The 23,377-nt window shown below is 40.4% G+C and overlaps 1 protein-coding gene across 1 annotated transcript in view; it reads left to right on the top strand.

Moving 5' to 3' along the window:
* Positions 1-23,377, top strand: part of UMODL1 (uromodulin like 1) — a 221,081-nt gene that overhangs the window by 23,897 nt on the left and 173,807 nt on the right. Inside the window, exons 5-7 of the mRNA XM_053705160.1 lie at positions 7,350-7,536; positions 11,442-11,558; positions 23,039-23,299. Of these exons, the coding sequence (XP_053561135.1) occupies positions 7,350-7,536; positions 11,442-11,558; positions 23,039-23,299 (565 nt within the window). The remainder of the gene's footprint in view (positions 1-7,349; positions 7,537-11,441; positions 11,559-23,038; positions 23,300-23,377) is intronic.

Genomic DNA, 23,377 nt, shown 5'->3' with positions numbered 1-23,377 from the left:
AACCTCAAAATGCCTATAAATACACCCCTCACCACACCCACAATTCAGTTTTACAAACTTTGCCTCCGATGGAGGTAGTGAAGTAAGTTTGTGCTAGATTCTACGTTGATATGCGCTCCGCAGCAAGTTGGAGCCCGGTTTTCCTCTCAGCGTGCAGTGAATGTCAGAGGGATGTGAGGAGAGTATTGCCTATTTGAATGCAGTGATCTCCTTCTACGGGATCTATTTCATAGGTTCTCTGTTATCGGTCGTAGAGATTCATCTCTTACCTCCCTTTTCAGATCGACGATATACTCTTATATATACCATTACCTCTGCTGATTCTCGTTTCAGTACTGGTTTGGCTATCTGCTATATGTAGATGAGTGTCCTGGGGTAAGTAAGTCTTATTTTCTGTGACACTCCAAGCTATGGTTGGGCACTTTGTTTATAAAGTTCTAAATATATGTATTCAAACATTTATTTGCCTTGACTCAGAATGTTCAACTTTCCTTATTTTTCAGACAGTCAGTTTCATATTTGGGATAATGCATTTTTCTTACCTTAAAATTTGACTTTTTCCCTGTGGGCTGTTAGGCTCGCGGGGGCTGAAAATGCTTCATTTTATTGCGTCATTCTTGGCGCGGACTTTTTTGGCGCAAAAATTCTATTTCCGTTTCCGGCGTCATACGTGTCGCCGGAAGTTGCGTCATTTTTTTGACGTTATTTTGCGCCAAAAATGTCGGCGTTCCGGATGTGGCGTCATTTTTGGCGCCAAAAAGCATTTAGGCGCCAAATAATGTGGGCGTCTTATTTGGCGCGAAAAAATATGGGCGTCGCTTTTGTCTCCACATTATTTAAGTCTCATTTTTTATTGCTTCTGGTTGCTAGAAGCTTGTTCTTTGGCATTTTTTCCCATTCCTGAAACTGTCATTTAAGGAATTTGATCAATTTTGCTTTATATATATGTTGTTTTTTCTCTTACATATTGCAAGATGTCTCACGTTGCATCTGAGTCAGAAGATACTACAGGAAAATCGCTGTCAAGTGCTGAATCTACCAAAGCTAAGTGTATCTGCTGTAAACTTTTGGTAGCTATTCCTCCAGCTGTTGTTTGTATTGATTGTCATGACAAACTTGTTAAAGCAGATAATATTTCCTTTAGTAAAGTACCATTGCCTGTTGCAGTTCCTTCAACATCTAAGGTGCAGAATGTTCCTGATAATATAAGAGATTTTGTTTCTGAATCCATAAAGAAGGCTATGTCTGTTATTTCTCCTTCTAGTAAACGTAAAAAATCTTTTAAAACTTCTCTCCCTACAGATGAATTTTTAAATGAACATCATCATTCTGATTCTGATGATTCCTCTGGTTCAGGGGATTCTGTCTCAGAGGTTGATGCTGATAAATCTTCATATTTATTTAAAATGGAATTTATTCGTTCTTTACTTAAAGAAGTACTAATTGCTTTAGAAATAGAGGATTCTGGTCCTCTTGATACTAATTCTAAACGTTTAGATAAGGTATTTAAAGCTCCTGTGGTTATTCCAGAAGTTTTTCCTGTTCCTAATGCTATTTCTGCAGTAATTTCCAAAGAATGGGATAATTTGGGAAATTCATTTACTCCTTCTAAACGTTTTAAGCAATTATATCCTGTGCCGTCTGACAGATTAGAATTTTGGGACAAGATCCCTAAAGTTGATGGGGCTATTTCTACCCTTGCTAAACGTACTACTATTCCTACGTCAGATGGTACTTCGTTTAAGGATCCTCTAGATAGGAAAATTGAATCCTTTCTAAGAAAAGCTTATCTGTGTTCAGGTAATCTTCTTAGACCTGCTATATCTTTGGCTGATGTTGCTGCAGCTTCAACTTTTTGGTTGGAAACTTTAGCGCAACAAGTAACACATCGTGATTCTCATGATATTATTATTCTTCTTCAGCATGCTAATAATTTTATCTGTGATGCCATTTTTGATATTATCAGAGTTGATGTCAGGTTTATGTCTCTAGCTATTTTAGCTAGAAGAGCTTTATGGCTTAAAACTTGGAATGCTGATATGGCTTCTAAATCAACTTTACTTTCCATTTCTTTCCAGGGTAACAAATTATTTGGTTCTCAGTTGGATTCCATTATTTCAACTGTTACTGGTGGGAAAGGAACTTTTTTACCACAGAACAAAAGAACAAAAGCCTGATCCTTCATCCTCAGGAGCAGTTTCAGTTTGGAGACCATCTCCAGTCTGGAATAAATCCAAGCCAGCTAGAAAGGCAAAGCCTGCTTCTAAGTCCACATGAAGGTGCGGCCCTCATTCCAGCTCAGCTGGTAGGGGGCAGGTTACGTTTTTTCAAGGAAATTTGGATCAATTCTGTTCACAATCTTTGGATTCAGAGCATTGTTTCAGAAGGGTACAGAATTGGTTTCAAGTTGAGACCTCCTGCAAAGAGATTTTTTCTTTCCCGTGTCCCAGTAAATCCAGTAAAAGCTCAAGCATTTCTGAAATGTGTTTCAGATCTAGAGTTGACTGGAGTAATTATGCCAGTTCCAGTTCCGGAAAAGGGGATGGGGTTTTATTCAAATCTCTTCATTGTACCAAAGAAGGAGAATTCTTTCAGACCAGTTCTGGATCTAAAAATATTGAATCGTTATGTAAGGATACCAACGTTCAAGATGGTAACTGTAAGGACTATCTTACCTTTTGTTCAGCAAGGGAATTATATGTCCACAATAGATTTACAGGATGCATATCTGCATATTCCGATTCATCCAGATCATTATCAGTTCCTGAGATTCTCGTTTCTGGACAAGCATTACCAGTTTGTGGCTCTGCCGTTTGGCCTAGCTACAGCTCCAAGAATTTTTACAAAGGTTCTCGGTGCCCTGCTGTCTGTAATCAGAGAACAGGGTATTGTGGTATTTCCTTATTTGGACGATATCTTGGTACTTGCTCAGTCTTTACATTTAGCAGAATCTCATACGAATCGACTTGTGTTGTTTCTTCAAGATCATGGTTGGAGGATCAATTTACCAAAAAGTTCTTTGATTCCTCAGACAAGGGTAACCTTTCTGGGTTTCCAGATGGATTCAGTGTCCATGACTCTGTCTTTAACAGACAAGAGACGTCTAAAGTTGATTGCAGCTTGTCGAAACCTTCAGTCACAATCATTCCCTTCGGTAGCCTTATGCATGGAAATTCTAGGTCTTATGACTGCTGCATCGGACGCGATCCCCTTTGCTCGTTTTCACATGCGACCTCTTCAGCTCTGTATGCTGAAGCAATGGTGCAAGGATTACACGAAGATATCTCAATTAATATCTTTAAAACCGATTGTTCGACACTCTCTAACATGGTGGACAGATCACCATCGTTTAATTCAGGGGGCTTCTTTTGTGCTTCCGACCTGGACTGTAATTTCAACAGATGCAAGTCTCACAGGTTGGGGAGCTGTGTGGGGATCTCTGACGGCACAAGGAGTTTGGGAATCTCAGGAGGTGAGATTACAGATCAATATTTTGGAACTCCGTGCAATTTTCAGAGCTCTTCAGTTTTGGCCTCTTCTGAAGAGAGAATCGTTCATTTGTTTTCAGACAGACAATGTCACAACTGTGGCATACATCAATCATCAAGGAGGGACTCACAGTCCTCTGGCTATGAAAGAAGTATCTCGAATTTTGGTTTGGGCGGAATCCAGCTCCTGTCTAATCTCTGTGGTTCATATCCCAGGTGTAGACAATTGGGAAGCGGATTATCTCAGTCGCCAAACGTTGCATCCGGGCGAATGGTCTCTTCACCCAGAGGTATTTCTTCAGATTGTTCAAATGTGGGAACTTCCAGAAATAGATCTGATGGCGTCCCATCTAAACAAGAAACTTCCCAGGTATCTGTCCAGATCCCGGGATCCTCAGGCGGAGGCAGTGGATGCATTATCACTTCCTTGGAAGTATCATCCTGCCTATATCTTTCCGCCTCTAGTTCTTCTTCCAAGAGTAATCTCCAAGATTCTGAAGGAATGCTCGTTTGTTCTGCTGGTAGCTCCGGCATGGCCTCACAGGTTTTGGTATGCGGATCTTGTCCGGATGGCCTCTTGCCAACCGTGGACTCTTCCGTTAAGACCAGACCTTCTGTCACAAGGTCCTTTTTTCCATCAGGATCTGAAATCCTTAAACTTAAAGGTATGGAGATTGAACGCTTGATTCTTGGTCAAAGAGGTTTCTCTGACTCTGTGATTAATACTATGTTACAGGCTCGTAAATCTGTATCTCGAGAGATATATTATAAAGTCTGGAAGACTTATATTTCTTGGTGTCTTTCTCATCATTTTTCCTGGCATTCTTTTAGAATACCGAGAATTTTACAGTTTCTTCAGGATGGTTTAGATAAGGGTTTGTCCGCAAGTTCTTTGAAAGGACAAATCTCTGCTCTTTCTGTTCTTTTTCACAGAAAGATTGCTATTCTTCCTGATATTCATTGTTTTGTACAAGCTTTGGTTCGTATAAAACCTGTCATTAAGTCAATTTCTCCTCCTTGGAGTTTGAATTTGGTTCTGGGAGCTCTTCAAGCTCCTCCGTTTGAACCTATGCATTCATTGGACATTAAATTACTTTCTTGGAAAGTTTTGTTCCTTTTGGCCATCTCTTCTGCCAGAAGAGTTTCTGAATTATCTGCTCTTTCTTGTGAGTCTCCTTTTCTGATTTTTCATCAGGATAAGGCGGTGTTGTGAACTTCTTTTGAATTTTTACCTAAAGTTGTGAATTCCAACAACATTAGTAGAGAAATTGTGGTTCCTTCATTATGTCCTAATCCTAAGAATTCTAAGGAGAAATCGTTGCATTCTTTGGATGTTGTTAGAGCTTTGAAATATTATGTTGAAGCTACGAAATCTTTTCGTAAGACTTCTAGTCTTATTGTTATCTTTTCCGGTTCTAGAAAAGGCCAGAAAGCTTCTGCCATTTCTTTGGCATCTTGGTTGAAATCTTTAATTCATCTTGCCTATGTTGAGTCGGGTAAATCTCCGCCTCAGAGAATTACAGCTCATTCTACTAGGTCAGTTTCTACTTCCTGGGCGTTTAGGAATGAAGCTTCGGTTGACCAGATCTGCAAAGCAGCAACTTGGTCCTCTTTGCATACTTTTACTAAATTCTACCATTTTGATGTATTTTCTTCTTCTGAAGCAGTTTTTGGTAGAAAAGTACTTCAGGCAGCGGTTTCAGTTTGAATCTTCTGCTTATGTTTTTCGTTAAACTTTATTTTGGGTGTGGATTATTTTCAGCAGGAATTGGCTGTCTTTATTTTATCCCTCCCTCTCTAGTGACTCTTGTGTGGAAAGATCCACATCTTGGGTAGTCATTATCCCATACGTCACTAGCTCATGGACTCTTGCTAATTACATGAAAGAAAACATAATTTATGTAAGAACTTACCTGATAAATTCATTTCTTTCATATTAGCAAGAGTCCATGAGGCCCGCCCTTTTTTGTGGTGGTTATGATTTTGTATAAAGCACAATTATTCCAATTCCTTATTTTATATGCTTTCGCACTTTTTTATCACCCCACTTCTTGGCTATTCGTTAAACTGAATTGTGGGTGTGGTGAGGGGTGTATTTATAGGCATTTTGAGGTTTGGGAAACTTTGCCCCTCCTGGTAGGAATGTATATCCCATACGTCACTAGCTCATGGACTCTTGCTAATATGAAAGAAATGAATTTATCAGGTAAGTTCTTACATAAATTATGTTTTCTCTGCGACTGCTTGGAAATTGAACGCTTGATTTTATCTAAGCGTGGGTTTTCAGATTCAGTTATAGATATTCTGGTTCAGGCCAGAAAACCGGTAACTAGGAAAATTTACCATAAGATATGGCAAAAATATATCTGTTGGTGCGAATCCAAGGGTTACTCTTGGAGTAAAATTAGAATTCCTAGGATACTTTCCTTTCTCCAAGAGGGTTTGGATAAAGGTTTGTCAGCTAGTTCTCTAAAAGGACAGATATCTGCTCTGTCTGTTTTGTTGCACAAACGTTTGGCAGCTGCGCCAGATGTACAGGTGTTTGTACAGGCATTAGTTAGAATCAAGCCTGTCTACAGACCTATGACTCCTCCATGGAGTCTAAATTTAGTTCTTTCAGTTCTTCAAGGGGTTCCGTTTGAACCTTTGCATTCCATAGATATTAAATTACTATCTTGGAAAGTTCTGTTTTTGGTTGCTATTTCTTCTGCTAGAAGAGTTTCCGAATGTTCTGCTTTGCAGTGTACTTCACCCTATCTGGTATTCCATACAGATAAGGTAGTTTTACGTACTAAGCCTGGTTTTCTTCCAAAGGTGGTTTCCAATAGGAATATTAACCAGGAAATAGTTGTTCCTTCTCTGTGTCCGAATCCAGTTTCGAAGAAGGAACGTTTGTTACATAACTTAGATGTAGTCCGTGCTTTAAAATTCTATTTAGAAGCAACAAAGGATTTCAGACAGACATCTTCTTTGTTTGTCGTCTATTCTGGTAAGAGGAGAGGTCAGAAAGCTACTGCTACCTCTCTTTCCTTTTGGCTAAAAAGCATCATCCGATTGGCTTATGAGACTGCCGGACGGCAGCCTCCTGAACGAATTACAGCTCACTCTACTAGAGCTGTGGCTTCCACATGGGCCTTCAAGAATGAGGCTTCTGTTGAACAGATCTGTAAGGCAGCGACTTGGTCTTCTCTGCATACTTTTGCCAAATTTTACAAATTCCATACTTATGCTTCTTTGGAGGCTGTTTTTGGGAGAAAGGTTTTGCAAGCTGTGGTGCCTTCCGTTTAGGTTACCTGACTTGTTCCCTCCCTTCATCCGTGTCCTAAAGCTTTGGTATTGGTTCCCACAAGTAAGGATGAAGCCGTGGACCGGACACACCAATGTAGGAGAAAACAGAATTTATGTTTACCTGATAAATTTCTTTCTCCTACGGTGTGTCCGGTCCACGGCCCGCCCTGGCTTTTAGTCAGGTTTAAAATTTTTATTTTTCTGTACACTACAGTCACCACGGCACCTTATGGTTTCTTCTTTTTCTCCTAACCGTCGGTCGAATGACTGGGGGGCGGAGCCAGAGGGGGGGCTATATGGACAGCTTTGCTGTGTGCTCTCTTTGCCATTTCCTGTAGGGAATGAGAATATCCCCACAAGTAAGGATGAAGCCGTGGACCGGACACACCGTAGGAGAAAGAAATTTATCAGGTAAACATAAATTCTGTTTTCTCATACATCCTATACTCTACAACTGTCCCTTTAAATTACTCTATATAGGTTAATAAAGAAAAAAAAATTGTTAAAAAAACAAATCGGCAGAGCTAATTTTATTATATCTAAGTGTCTCTAACTGATACACATTTGTTTCAGATTTCCGGGGAATTATGGCCACTAAATGTAACGGTTCATCATATCTCCACGAAACCCGCAGGGACCTTTACGGTTGAGTCACTTATCCTCATTGGAATAAATGAATCTGATAGTTTAATCAATATATCTTCGAAGCTCAACAATATTGTTATTCGTTTACCAGAAGTGATCGATATACAAATAAAAGGTAACTTGTGCTCATATGTAGTTAACTGAACACTTTACTCAGGTTTTATTTGTATAACTGGTTGTTAGTAAAGAAAATCTCACTAATTGCTGTTATTTATTTTGCAATTTCAATGTAAAACTTTTAAGATAGTGAACTTATTGGCTATCATGGCTCCCATTCCTAAACTCAATTTAGATGTTTTTGTTTTTTTCTTTGCTGTTCTGAACTAACTTTTTGAATTAATTCAAGGAACATAAAACTCTATAGTAAAATATACATGAATGCATTCCAGGTTTGAGTCCTAGGGGCCGAATTATTAATCTCCGAATGGAGATTGATGCTCCTGTTTCTGCGCAAGCCTTCAGGCTCGCCGAAAACAGGAGTTATGTAGCAGCGGTCTAAAGACAGCTGCTTCATAACTAGTCCGCTGACTCTGAGGCTGCAGTCTGCAATCCGCCTGATCGTATACGATTGGCCGCGAATCTGCAGGGGGCAGCATTGCACAAGCAGTTCTGGTGAACTGCTTGTGCAATGTTAAATGCCAACAGCGATGTCTGTCGGACATGATACGCTACAGCGTATCATGTCAGACAGACATTGATAAATTGGCCCCTTAGTATTTTTAGCATTATAAATTTATTAGCAAAACTGATTTTAGTGATAGTAATCACAGTTTCAGTGATAGATTTTACTGTTCACAGAGCATATGTACATATGCCTTGAGCTTCCACTTTTGTAAATGTGCAGGAGTTGACATGTATTCTTCAGTGATGATACGACAGATTGAATCATCACAGATGTAATAGTCAGTGATGCAATATAGTCAATGTTTAAAGAAACAGGAAAGTTAAAATTCAACTGTCAAGCTTCAGATAGAACATACAATTTTAAACAACTTTGCAGCTTTCTTCAATTATCTAATTTGCTTCAGTCTATTGGTGTCCTTTGTTGAAGACCATATCTAGTTAGGCTCAGGAGCAGCAATACACTACTGGGAGCTATCTGCTGATTGGTGGCTGCACATGTCTCTTGTTATTGGTTCATCCAGTGTGTTCAGCTAGCTCCCAATAGTGCATTGCTGCTGCTTCAAATGGGGATACCAGATAAAGAAGTAAACTTAACCATGGAGGTAAATTGGAAAGTTATTTGTAAACTGTAGACTATCTGATTCATGACAGACATTTGGGGTTTCATGTCCTTATAAATGCATATGTATTGCTTTTTGTCAAATATTTATTTGTAATAGTTTTTATTAGATAACAGTAACTGTGCTTTGTAATGTATGTTTATGTTTTGTGACACAAAACAGTTAACCAGAGCTCTGAAGACTCGCTATCCCAATGAGTGTTAACTTCAATTGCGCTCAAGCAACTTGTAATATGAGCACTACATCTGACGCTCGCAAACAGCCGCAACAAACTCGCCCTAAATGCTTTAAAATAGTGGAATATTGTTATTTTCCTAGGACAGTTTACATAGTTGTGCAAATTAAAGGGACACTAAACCCACATTTTTTCTTTCATGATTCAGATAAAGCATGACATTTTAAGCAACTTTCTAATTTACTCCTATTATCAATTTTTCTTTGTTCTCTTGCTATCTTTATTTAAAAAGCAGGATTCCCGACCGCCTCACAGGAGGCTTACGAGTTAAGGAGCAGCTGGCGTAGCAGCCAGCCCATTTTAGGTTCAGCACCATGGATAGCGCTTGCTTATTGGTGAATACATTTAGCAAACCAATAAGCAAGCATAACCCAGGTTCTCAACCAAAAATGGTCCGGCTCCTATGCATTATATTCCTGCTTATTAAATAAAGATAGCAAGAGAATGAAGAAAAAATTATATTAGGAGTAAATTAGAAAATGGCTTAAAATTGCATGTTTTACCTGAATCATTAAATAAAAAATTTGGGTTTAGTGTCCCTTTAAGAGTAGTTTATGAATACACCCTTTGGAAGCCTGGTGGAATCAATGTTCTCTCTTTTGCTGTAAACAATTTCCAGTAAATTTGCTCTGCATGAAACCCAACATTTTTCTTTCATGATACAGATAGAGCATATATTTTTAAACAACTTTCTAATTTACTTCTAGTATCTGTTTTGCTTCATTCTCTTAGTATCCTTTCTCGAGCAGCAATGCACTATGGTTAGCTAGCTGATAACATTAGTAAGCCAATGACAAGAGGCATATATGTGCTGCCACCAATCAACATCTAGCTCACAGCTCCTGAGCCTTCCTAGGTATTCTTTTAAACCAAGGATACCAAGAGATCTAAGCAAATTAGATAATAGAAGTACATTGGAAATTTGTTTAAATATCGTATGCTCTGTCTGAATCATGAAAATAACATTTTGGGTTTTATGCCCCTTTAAGTTAAGCAGTAGGAATGGGCGAATGTCCTAAAGTGTAATTTGTTTGGTATAACAAATAGTTCTATTAATTTTGGACAATTGAATGTTGATAAGAATGAAAATCCATTAAAATTTGGTAATCGAATGTTATTTCAAGTTTCTAACTGATACTTTTGTTTCCACATTTGAAATTTCATATGTAATATTCAATTTTAAAAATACTATTTAGAAGTTCAATAGTTCATGTGGTAGGCAATTTAGTAAACTGATACATAATAGAAATAAATACTGTGGGGCCGATTTATCATGTGTCTGGCGGTTATGAATGCTGGGCAGCTTTTTACTTTTTTGCCATCTAGTCATTTTGTGGCACATCCTGTGTTTTCTGATGCCATTTTAAGTGGCACAATGCCTCATTGTTGTGTGCAACTATGCCTGGCTTTCATGGCACTCTCACTATTTATTCATGTGGTCCAAGGCCATCTTTTACCAATTGCTGGACTGTGGTCCTTGGTGTACTTGTGCTATGCTATTCATTTAGATTCTAGTGTTTATGACCCTTACCTGACAGACCTTGCTCCTTGATTGTCCTTGATACTATCATGCACCGAACTGTTACTGAACCAAGCATAGTCTGACATTGCTTCTGTATTTCCATTTATACTTCTGCTGGCAGAATTGTTGCTGGCCATGCCTGACTTCAAACCTCACTGAAGCATCCATATACTTTTTTGGTCATAACTTTTGTGTATACTACCTCAATACTCCTGGGTCCCACCTGCACTAACTCAGTTCATTGGCCTCTTTTGTTTCTGTCAACATCTGTGAAAAAAACTGCTGAAAACCTTGTTGAAAATCCTGTTTTTTTCGCTATACTTGTATTTGTGTGTGTATGTGTGTGTATTTGTGTTTGTATGTGTGTGTTTGTGTATGTGTGTTTGTGTATTTGTGTGTGTGTGTGTGTGTGTGTGTATTTGTGTATGTATTTGTGTGTGTGTGTATTTGTGTATTTGTGTTTGTATTTGTGTGTGTGTGTATTTGTGTATTTGTGTTTGTATTTGTGTGTGTGTGTATATTTGTGTTTGTGTGTGTGTGTATTTGTGTATTTGTGTTTGTATTTGTGTGTGTGTGTATTTGTGTATTTGTGTTTGTATTTGTGTGTGTGTGTATTTGTGTGTGTGTATTTGTGTATGTGTGTGTGTATTTGTGTGTGTGTGTGTGTATGTGTGTGTGTGTGTATTTGTGTGTGTGTGTATTTGTGTATGTGTGTGTGTGTGTGTATTTGTGTGTATTTGTGTGTGTGTGTGTGTGTATTTGTGTGTGTGTATTTGTGTGTGTGTGTGTATTTGTGTGTGTGTATTTGTGTGTGTGTGTGTGTATTTGTGTGTGTGTGTATTTGTGTGTGTGTATTTGTGTGTGTGTGTATATTTGTGTGTGTGTATATTTGTCTATTTGTGTTTGTATGTATTTGTGTGTGTGTGTGTGTGTGTATTTGTGTAGGTGTGTGTATTTGTGTGTGCTGCACAGGCAGCTACTGTCATGCAATATAAAGTGCACATTTCTTGTTTTGGCAGATTTGAATGAATGCTTACACCCACGACTGCATGGGTGCTTAAAAGATGAACGGTGCATTCATTTGGAAGGTTCATACAACTGTACACAAAATTCAGCACCTCCTACTAACAGCACAGGTAACCCAATTGTTAAGGAACTTTTGCACAGATATTTCTTTCTTTGCATATCTGATATATAAAGATAATATTTTGTTTAGACAAACGTCTTAACTGTATGTTAAAGGTATACCCAAACAGGGAAGGCTCCCCCAACATATTAATATTCAGTAGTAACTATTAATATTAATACATTTTGTATAGGGAGGAATATTAATTTACTGTCTATAAACCAACAGCACTTTACTAGCTATATGACTAGTGAGATCTCAGGTCAGATATGAAGCCCCTACACAACTATAGTTATGTCATTCACTACTTACAATAACAGGCAGTTTGTTATTATATTCTCCTGTTGGACCTCAGATGTGCGGTACATGCAGACCATATTCTGGCAGCTGTATGCTTCAAGGAAACCTTAGAGTAGGTGTGTGGCCCCTGCAAACCCCTTTATGCCAGGTAAATACCCCAGGGAGACCTCAGATTAGATGTGTGTTACCAATTAATACTATTATGCCAGCTATATGCCCAAGTAAGACCTCAGATCAGATGTGTGGCACCTGCAGATCCTATTATGCCAGCTATATGACTCAGTGAGACATTAGATCAAATATGTGGCCCCTGTAGAACTATAGTTGAGTCATTCACTGCATACAAAAACAAGCAGTTTGTTATTCATCTGCTTTTTGTAGTAAAATTTGTTTTATATGTCTTTCTATTTATGTCTTTTAAAGATTTCTGTAAAAAGCAGCTATGACATGATATCATTTGGTGCATTCTAAGCCATAGTTTTCAAACAATAATGTAATTCAGTCATATTTTACATTTAATTTCTGGATTTTACAGAGTTTTGGGAAACCCATATGATTCCGACACAGGTTCCTTTGATGAAACATTCTTCAACACGGCACTCTATCACACTTGCGACCGATGATGTAACAACACCATCATGCAGTATGTACCTCTTCTTTCTTGATTTCTTTGTCACTTCTAGAACTAGACATATGCAATTCGGTTCGATTCGGAAAATTCTGCAAATTCGGAGATTCGGATCAAACCGAATTTCCGAATTAAAATAGTGCAGAATCTACCGAATAAATCCAAATTACTTTGGATTTATTCAGATTTATTCGGTAGATTCGGATGGCCATGGATTACACTAGTATTGTACAGTATATTAGGTTATATCACTCTTTTATGGGTTATACCTAATATACAGTACATAATACTAGTCTAATGCCACCTAACACTTACCGAAATTCCGAATTTCCGAACCGAACCGAATCCAGCCGAATTTATTCGAATCCGAATGAATCCGAAACAAATCCGAACCAAATTTATTCGAATCCGAATGAATCCGAAACAAATCCGAACCGAATCGATTCGAATCGCTCCGAACCGAAATTCGAAAAAATCAGAATCGATCCGAACCGAATTTTTTCGCCATGCACATATCTATCTAGAACCAAACTTATTTCTAAAGAATGTTTTGTTGTTGTATGTTTTAAAAACTTCACATTTAGGAAAAGTGTAAACTAATGCGCATTATTATTAGCTTGTAAACATTGAAGAAACATTAAACACATCTTGCTTTTGTGTAAACATTTTTGTTTGAACCACACTCCCTAGAGAAGCCAAAAAACAAATGATGTAACTTAGGTTTTCAAAATTCTGCAAATTGCCTAAACCAGCTATTTGATTTCCAGTATTTTGAAAACCTAGGTGTTACACAATTTGCTTTAGGCCTCTCTAGGGAGCTATCAACAGGAAAATAATAATTACAATCACAACACTTCAGGTACATATACATTTATAACTATTAAACAAACATATATTTTGTAGAGATGTCCAGTGGCACAAGACCAGATTTTTGGTTAAAGTGAAAGTCAAGTTTGATGAATGTGTGCTTTTAAAAATCCTATTAAAAACAGGGGCACTTTCATTCTTCAAACTTTACATTTCACTCGTTTTGTTAAAATACTTACCTTTTATTGTTTAAAGCCGCTCCAGCGCTTCCCCCGCCCATCGCAAGCCTCTTTATACGTCAGCAATGACGACTCCGGCTTCCTCCACTCACGGCTTCTCCCCAGAGCAAACATTGCCTGAGGCTAAGCCGTGATTGGAGGAAGTCAGATTCGGCATTGCTAACATATGAAGAGACTTACGACGGGCGGGGGAAGCGCTGGAGCGGCTTTCAAGAATAAAAGGTAAGTATTTTAACAAAACGAGTGAAATGTAAAGTTTGATGAATGAAAGTGCCCCTGTTTTTAATAGGATTTTTATAAAGCGGACACACATTCGTCAAACTTGACATTCACTTTAAGTTGCAGGGAACCCTATGTCTGCTGTTCTTCACTTAAGAGGGCTTGTTTGAGTAAGTATCACCCTAAAGCACACAATTTTAGTTCTGATTTTCTTCTTAAATGGAAAGAGTCCACAGCTGCATTCATTACTTTTGGGAATTAAGAACCTGGCCACCAGGAGGAGGCAAAGCCAAAGGCTTAAATATTCCTCCCACTCCCCTCATCCCCCACTCATTCTTTGCCTTTCGTCCCAGGAGGTTGGCAGAGACGTGTCAGAATTTTTACTTTTTATTTTTTGTCTCTTATGGAGGGTAGTACTCTTCGGCATGGGACAGGAGCTTTAAGTAGTCCTGTCAGTCTCTCAGTGAGGGCTTGGATGAAAGTTAGAGTCGGAGATGCAGGGAGAGTCTTTCTGCGAAACCATCTGGACTCATATTAACAGCTCCTCAAGCAATTGGCATTGTCTAACTTCGCTCCGCTGCCTGCTTTCTTCTCTCAAGTCCATGGCGGAGGCAATGCCACTATTCGTCGCACTCGAAAGGCCATGTTCTTGTTCCACGGCGTAGATTCTGGTAAGATTATTTAATTTTACTTTATTGTCAATGTACTGTAATGTGAATGTTTTCCCGAGAGGCTACCACACCTTTGTGGTTCTAACTATATGACATAAGGGTCTCCGTGAGTCTCTGTTAGTATCTTGGAATCAAGGGTTAATATCTCCTGAAGGGGGTTATTGAACAGGGGGGTTTATAATCATGTTTGTTATGTGATTCAACCTGCTTATGTGTGATGTTTATGGGCTCGTGGTTGGAACTTTGAGGCCTTTGGAAGTGATGTGGCCTTTTGGTTGGGTGTGCTTTTTTCGACTGTTCGGTTCACCTTGTGTTCGGGTGTGGTTTCGTTCCGTTCCCCATTTCCGCATTCCTGACCGTGTGGTGAAGGAGATATTCTAGTCCGCAGGGGTCTGGTCATAGGAGGTGGTGAGTGCCCCAGCCATTGTGGGTGTCAGGTGCCATTTTTGTTTTCATACTTTAGTCCATGTTGATATTTCCTCTATCCAGTTATGGAGGATTCTGATGCTGAGACTGTGCTCATTTCAGATTCAGTTATGGAGGATTCTGATACAGAGACTATTTTGATTTCAGATTCAGATTCAGAATCTGGGGGGGCCCTGTCTTCCAAGAGGCGAGTTCCCTTCCAATTCATACTTCTACACATGCGGGTAACCCAGTTTATGGTTCCTCCATGCGGGGTGGCGTGTTCCCCCCGGAGGTGGCAGCACGTTTTCGCTTCCAGATAATGTTAGCGATGATCCGTCTGCAGAGTCCAGATGTTTATTTGAGATTGTGCTCATGCCCTATTGTCCCAGGTCTTCCACCTTTGGGGTGGGCCTTTTGTTACAGGATTGCGCACCTTAGTGTGTTGCTTAGACATCTTTTTCAGTTATTGAATGAACCTATCGTTAACAGATATGGGGAATTTTAGTCTGATAATTTGAATGGTGCACCTCATTAGACATGTGGGGATGGGGTTATCTCCTGTTTGTGATTTGTTTGAGATATTTCCCTTTTTAATGAAAGATAGGGCTCCGTTTGGCTGGTCCTGCGGGTAGGCCTGTGTCTTTTGGGCGTTAACCTTCGGGTTGCCTTATATTTTATTTTGTATCTGATGGGATGTCTTTTATTTGTGTTTGTTTCCTTCCAGAACTATCTGGGATCGATACTCTTTGTTACTTCTTCGTAAGTTGTTTGGACATGTTAGTCCTATGTTAAATAATGTCTGTTTTCTTTTTTTCCCCTATGTGGGAGAATTTATGCAGCTTGCCAGTTAGGACCCTGAGTACAGGCTGGTCCTGTTTAGTTTTGTGACTGTTCAGACACGCAGCACTGTTTCTGCTGGACTGGTTCAGTAGTAGCGCTGAGTGCTCGTTATCATTGTTTTTTATGTTCAACTAAGCATTCGAGAGGACCTGTGGGTTTGCGAGGCGGGAAAGGATTGTTTCAGTCCTTATAGCCTTCAGTCATAGATGACCGGGCAGGGGAGTGTTCCACTGCGTCACTCTGACATCTGATTTCATCAGAACCGAGAGTTTCCTCCTCCATGTGGGGGAGGGCTTTCAGACGTAGCGCTCATTACCACTGGTTGAGTGGTTTGGCCTTCAGTTTTAGGCTTCTCGATGGTCCTATTGGGGCTTGATCCAGCAGCTTGTATGGATAGCTGTCCAGCATGAGGAAGGTTTTGTATTTTGAAACCTGTTGCTGGTTTTGGCACCTTAAAGGGGTGCGTGTCAGCTGTTTCTAGTGTATCTTGATAAGGCTCTTACTCTGGGCCACATAAGGTCTGTCTGAGTTATGAGACCTTTGGGTCTTCTTCCATTGTCTCTGGATGCGTTAGATCTCCTTTTGGGGATCTGTGTTCTGGATGTTGGTTGATCCCTGTAGGGACTTGCTTAGCTCGGGGTTTCCCAGAGCTGGGCAGGCTTGGCACCTTTCTCTCCCCTGTGTCCTCTGCCTGTGTGGAGGTGATGGGGAGACTTGACCTGCTAGTAGGGTTTTGGGAACTTTGAGGTATCCCTTCTGTTGTCCTGTGGCCTTGTGAAGTCCCTTCATTTGACTTCTAGCCTTGCTCCTTGGAAAGTTGGACTTTATCTATGGGTGGTTCCTTCCTTTGGTCGAAGGCTTTCGAGTTCTCTTCACTGTCCGGATTCTCTGGATATGCTCCTTTCCCTTTGTCTGGCGCTTTGCCAGTTGGGGTGATTAGTTCCAGGGTATAGTTGCCTGAACTATTAGGTACCTGGACCTATTTTTCTTCCTGAGTCTTCCTCTTTCTGAGGCTTCACTCCTGTCCCAGTTTTGGGTTGTTTTGGATCTCAGGGCTGGTCGGAATGTTCCATGGTGGTGGGAACTGGGGCTATGTCCTTGCTCCATCTACCTAACCGGGGTCAGGGTTATCGGAGTATTTATTACTCCTTGCCACAGAGTAACCCATGTCATCCCTAGGTGGCTGGAGCCTCAAGATTGGTGGGTTTCTATCCAGCTGCTGGCACTGGATTCCAGTTTCTGGTGCACCTTGGGGTGGCATTCCCCTGTTAGTTTGCCAGTGTACCCGTGGATTCTCTGCTCTGCAGGCAAATGGGTTGGCTGTGCCTCTGTTGGGTGAACTACTTGTGAGGGGGTCCTTTCTAGGACATTTGTGGGGGATTTTTTTTTCTTCCTGTTTAGCCGGTGGCTTCGGGACTTGAGGACAGTTATTGCCTTTTCAACCTCTTCCCTTTTTCTTTAGGGGATATTCTCTTCTTAGGGAGACGGAGTCCTTACTAGGGGCTTCTCCTGGTCGGGAAGTGGAAGGTGGACTGAGTTCCACCTGGAATCTTGCTGGTCCCATGTCAGACTGTGGGGCCTTGTTTTAATAGATCCTTAGGTCTATGGCCTTGTCTGTTTTCAGAGTTGGGTTGTACTTATACTCTGGGGGGATGGCTCTCCCTTGTATTGGTGGCCCAGCTGGGTCTGCAGGTCAGGATGTCAGAGCGGTCTATGGGTCACAGTATCCTTTGAAATGTGTGAGCTTGCTGAGTCTATTCTGATAGCTCAGTCTGCTAGGAGATGGTTTTTCCTTGCTCCTTTGACAAGAGACGGTTTCCTCTTCCTTCAGGTTCTGAGGGTATTCTCTCCTTCTCGGGGTCCTCGATGAAGGCTTTGTGTTCCCCTTTTTAGGGACCTATGAGTAGGTCTGGCAGCTTAGGTTGCCTGAAATGTGCCCTCTGTCGGGGGCTGTTTTGTGCGGTCAGTTTCTTGATGACTGCTTCTTCTTCCTTGCAAGCTTCCTCTGTGTTGTCCTGTTATGGACTCTGTGTTCTCGAACTTGGGGTTTCGCCTGGGTCTATTACACGCTCTTTCACGGTTGAATACTTGGGTATTCTATTGGCAGGCACTGGGACTTTGCCTCTTTAGTTGTGTTCCATGCTTGCAGGTTGTTGGGGAGACGTCTTTTCGTTTTCCATGCCCGGTATTATCCCGGGTTTTGCCTGGTATAGGCGTGTCCTCTTTCCCTGTTTGGGTTCATTTGGGTCTCTGTGTGCTGGGCCCACTCTTGGTGTCATACTCTGCAAGGGAGCAGGTTCAGGAGTAAGGAGCTGTTGTGCAGAGGTGTCAGGTTTTGGGGTTAATGTTGTGTTCTGTCTGCGTGAATCTTTCCTTTTAGGCATAATTAAACTGGTACAACGTTTTAGAAAATAAAGGAGATGGTTTTATTTATAGGATAAAGCGATGTAGAGATATGCAATTAGATAAGACAAAGTCTACAGGTTGTAGTATTAGGCAGGAATACAGTTCTTTGTAATAACAGGCAGGAATGCGGCGCTTTGTAATAACAAACAGGATACTTGCATATGCTGTAGAAGTGGAACTGTGTAATAACAGGCAGGAATGCAGGGCTTTGTAATAACAAACAGGATATTTGCATATGCTGTAGACTGGAACTGTGCAATAACACTCAGGAATGCAGGGCTTTGTAATAACAAACAGAATACTTGCATATGCTGTAGACTGGAAATGTGTAATAACACTCAGGAATGCAGGGCTTTGTAATAACAAACAGGATATTTGCATATGCTGTAGACTGGAACTGTGTAATAACACTCAGGAATGCAGGGCCTTGTAATAACAAACAGGATAGTTGCATAGACTGCAATTTGGAACTTTGTAGAAACAAACAGGATATTTGCATAGACTGCAATTTGGAACTTTGTAGAAACAAACAGGATATTTGCATAGAGTGCCATTTGGAACTTTGTAGAAACAAACAGGATATTTGCATAGACTGCAATTGGAACTTTGTAGTATCAGGAAACAAGCAAGCAAAAGTACCTGAGTCAGTCCTTAGGAAAGAGAGTTTTAGGAAAGATCAATTGCCAGGAAATCAGTCCGAAAAAATGAAACACAGTGCCAAGGGATTATCCAGAAGAGTAGTCAGTAATTGAAGCAGAAATCAGGAACCAGGAAATCCAACAAATCTGTATTTCACACAGGATACAGGAGCAGAGAGTCTTTCAGAGTATCACTCTTAAATGTCAAGGCACAGAATTGCAAACAAACCTCCCAGATAAAGCAGGCTGCTGATTAAATGATTTGTTTCAGCTGGCAAGCAGGTGGAGCCAGAGAGCCAAAGTTGCAGCAAACAAAAAAACACAATATTCTTTTCCTGTGATCAAGCCATCTGGTGGCATAGTGGTAAAACAACGGGCTGGGAAAGAACAACAGCAGAAATAGAGACAGGTCCCAGTTTCAATTCCAGGCTGAACCATGACAGTACCCCCTCCTCAAGGACGACCTCTGGGCGGACCCAGCATTCTCGTATAGCACCAGATCTTTAATACGTACCAGAGTGCCATCAGAGGCATATGTACAATCAGGGGGTATTTTCCTTTTTGAAGGGCTCTTCAGGAGAGGATTCTGGGGACTGGAATTAGTATAGAGGGCCCCAACAAGACTGATCTTTGGTTTCTGTGCAGTTCTAGGCTTATAGGTTCTGGAGAGGTGGGTCTGAGGTAGAGGTGGTAAAGGACCTTTTGACCGCACAGCAGTTTGAAGCACTGTCCCTCCAGTGTCAGAATCAGTATCATCTTCAATGGTAGAATAGTTAGACATTTCCTCTGGAAAGCACAAAGATAAGAATGTAGCTGGATCTGGTAGGAAAATCTCTGGATTCATAGTACTAGGATTCTGTGGATGACATGTTAGTACTTCACAGGAATCAGAGTCTTTGAAAAGTGCAGTCCTAGGCTGATCAAATTGGTAATGTAAAATAGAACCCATGCATAGCTCATCTCCAGAGGAATCCGAAGTGGGATAACAGTTTGACTTCCTCTCTGTAGCCTGTCTATTTGATTACTCAGGATTTAGAGGTGAAGACTGCGGAACAGACTTCTTACGGGGTCTCACTGGACAAAAGAAAATTACATGCCCAGTAGCTCCACAATAGAAACATAAGCCATTATTTCTCCTTCTGGCCATTTCATCAGTGGTAAGAGGGGTTGAAATCCTCCTTTTGATTGATAAGGATACAGCCTTTGGGGTAGTGGGCACAGGAGTAGGAGTGCCAAACCCAAAAATTTTTTTATTAAAAAAGTCTTTCAGGCTATCCTGTAAAGTCTGGAATCCCGCAGTGAAATCTTGGATAAGTGACTTCAATGCATCTGGAAGAGATTTTAGAAGTTGGTTAAGTTGTAGTAGATGAGAGTCCACAGACAAAATTCTCTCTGACACTTCAGTCAAAGAGTGAATCACCTCTGCAAGCTCCAATTTAGGGCCTTGACATTCTGTCATACTCTGCAAGGGAGCAGGTTCAGGAGTAAGGAGCTGTTGTGCAGAGGTGTCAGGTTTTGGGGTTAATGTTGTGTTCTCTCTGCGTGAGTCTTTCCTTTTAGGCATAATTAAACAGGTACAACGTTTTAGGAAATAAAGGAGATGGTTTTATTTATAGGATAAAGCGTTGTAGAGATAGGCAATTAGATAAGACAAAGTCTATAGGTTGTAGTATTAGGCAGGAATACAGTTCTTTGTAATCACAGGCAGGAATGCAGAGCTTTGTAATAACAAACAGGATACTTGCATATGCTGTAGAAGTGGAACTGTGTAATAACAGGCAGGAATGCAGTGCTTTGTAATAACAAACAGGATATTTGCATATGCTGTAGACTGGAACTGTGTAATAACACTCAGGAATGCAGAGCTTTGTAATAACAAACAGAATACTTGCATATGCTATAGACTGGAACTGTGTAATAACACGCAGGAATGCAGACCTTGTAATAACAAACAGGATATTTGCATATGCTGTAGACTGGAACTGTGTAATAACACGCAGGAATGCAGGGCCTTGTAATAACAAACAGGATAATTGCATAGACTGCAATTTGGAACTTTGTAGAAACAAACAGGATATTTGCATAGACTGCAATTTGGAACTTTGTAGAAACAAACAGGATATTTGCATAGACTGCAATTTGGAACTTTGTAGAAACAAACAGGATATTTGCATAGACTGCAATTGGAACTTTGTAGTATCAAGAAACAAGCAAGCAAAAGTACCTGAGTCAGTCCTTAGGAAAGAGAGTTTTAGGCAAGATCAATTGCCAGGAAATCAGTCCCAAAATGAAACACAGTGCCAAGGGATTATCCAGAAGAGTAGTCAGTAATTGAAGCAGAAATCAGGAACCAGGAAATCCAACAAATCTGTATTTCACACAGGATACAGGAGCAGAGAGTCTTTCAGAGTATCACTCTTAAATGTCAAGGCACAGAATTGCAAACAAACCTCCCAGATAAAGCAGGCTGCTGATTAAATGATTTGTTTCAGCTGGCAAGCAGAAATAGAGACAGGTCCCAGGTTCAATTCCAGGCTGAACCATGACACTTGGAGGTGTTGTTTTTTGTATTAAGGGAGTTTTTGGTTTCCTTGGTCCTCCTTTGCCTTGTTCCCCTTGGGGATTTCGACTGGTTCACCCTTCATTTGTGAGGGGTGACTGGTGGGGGACCGTCTGTTGGGCGATGGTGTCTCTTGGTGGACTGTTGGCTCAGTCGAGTCTGTTTTGCTGTCTCTAGTTTAGCAGCCAGTCCAGAGCCAGTCAGTGTCACTGGGGCTTTTCCTTTAAATGTTTTCTCGGCTTCGGACGAAGCAGGATTTTTTATTGGGTAGAGGTTCAGTCCTGGTTCTCTCAGTATGGGCTGCCTATTGTACCCTCCCATCTTGGCATTCAGTGTCCTCTATAGCTTGGGTATTGTTTCCCAAAAGTAATGAATTTAGCTATGGACTCTTTCCATTTAAGAAGAAAAACATAATTTATGCTTACCTGATTGTAATTTCCTTTTCTTCTGATGGAAAGAGTCCACAGCTGCCCACCCCACCCGTAATTTTATGTGGGGCATCCTTATATTCATCTGGCACCTTTTCTCCCTGATATTTCTTCTACTGTTCCTTGTTCCTCTGCAGGGGATGAGGGGAGTGGGATGAGTATTTAAGCCTTTGGCTGGGGTGTCTTTGCCTCCTCCTGGTGGCCAGGTTCTTAATTCCCAAAAGTAATGAATGCAGCTGTGGACTCTTTCCATCAGAAGAAAAGGAATTATCAGGTAAGCATAATTTATGTTTTTTCCCTGTGTCAAGAAAAACTAGCTCTAGCATGCAGAATCTATTGCCCCTGTGGCCATTCGCCTAGATTCAATAAACCCTTTGCCTTAAAAAGTTTTTGGGGTCCCCACTAGATTTGATAACGCACTGTGAGAGTGTGGGTGTTGGGAGTCAGTGTGTGTATTTTTTATGAGTTGGGATGCTTGTATGAGTGAGTGTGTGTATGTATGAGTGAGTGTGTATTTTTGAGTTATTTTATCCTGTATTTTGCTTAATGAGAGGTAGGCACATAGCTAATTTGTAGCTTGTGCATTGCTCAGGGAGAAGCCTACAGGGAAAATACATTAAATTAGACAAATAATCTAACCGTTAGTGATTAGCAATGGCTACAAAAGTTGAATTTACTATTTTTTTTGCTAATAATCCCCTCACTGATGTCTGAAAAGGGGCTTGCTTTGGACTATATTATAATAATTGGGGTTGCAACAAATTTTCCAGTGCAAAAAGCGGTCCCAGGTGGAAAAAATTAATTCTGATCTATAGAACAGTCCAATGATTATACGTACAAACTTTGAAAAAGTTCAAGAGAAATAAAAGAAAAAAACAAGCCAACCTCGTCAGCGTTCAAATAGTGTGATACAACAGGGAGACAAGGCAATTGTGTCTTTAAATTCTGAATGCTGATAGGAGATATATAATCCAAACAACACCTTGAGAACACCCTGGAACACCCACGGTCACTCCCTTTTTATCACCTGCGATCCAAACAGGCTTGCAATAATTTAATAATTACCTCTTTTAACATACCGCATTTTGTAATTATAGTTAAAGGCTCTCGTTTACTTTGTGAGATCATGTATTGGGGCACTTTACACAGCTATATATGTTAATGGAAGGAATGTCCTCTGGCTATAGGCGGGAAAAGATAGGGGAAAGAGCCTTAATTTATTTTGAATATGATCTCGCCTTAACAATAAGAGCCATTGGCAGTCTAGCAAACGTCTATGAATCTATCCCATAGTCTAGTTGTGTAGAACAGCTTTATAAAACAGCCATTGTATTTTATGCTTACAGATTGCTCTTCATTCTTGAATCATGGTATCAGCAATGTCACCGGCAGTAGTTTTTATATACACTGGAATACAGACTGCCCTGAGAACCATACATACAATGTACAAGTGTTTTTAGTGAAAAGATACAACGAAAGCAGCATAACCATCAGCCAGACTCATCTGCACATAAGAGGCCTAGCAGCCGGCGAGTTGTACATGGTGGGAGTTGGCTTTGAGGACTGCAGAGGAATTGTTCACTCATGGAAAGAACAAGTAAAAACTGGTAAAGATGAGAAATCCTCTTATTTCAATTCACTCAAACTAATTAGTAGCAAAACTTATTTCCAAGTAAAGATGCAGA

This window comes from Bombina bombina, chromosome 3, assembly GCF_027579735.1.
Source record: "Bombina bombina isolate aBomBom1 chromosome 3, aBomBom1.pri, whole genome shotgun sequence".
NCBI classification, from domain to species: Eukaryota; Metazoa; Chordata; class Amphibia; order Anura; family Bombinatoridae; genus Bombina; species Bombina bombina.
The sequence above is the reverse complement of the archived record's forward strand: the minus strand, read 5'-3'. Positions and strand labels throughout refer to the sequence as shown.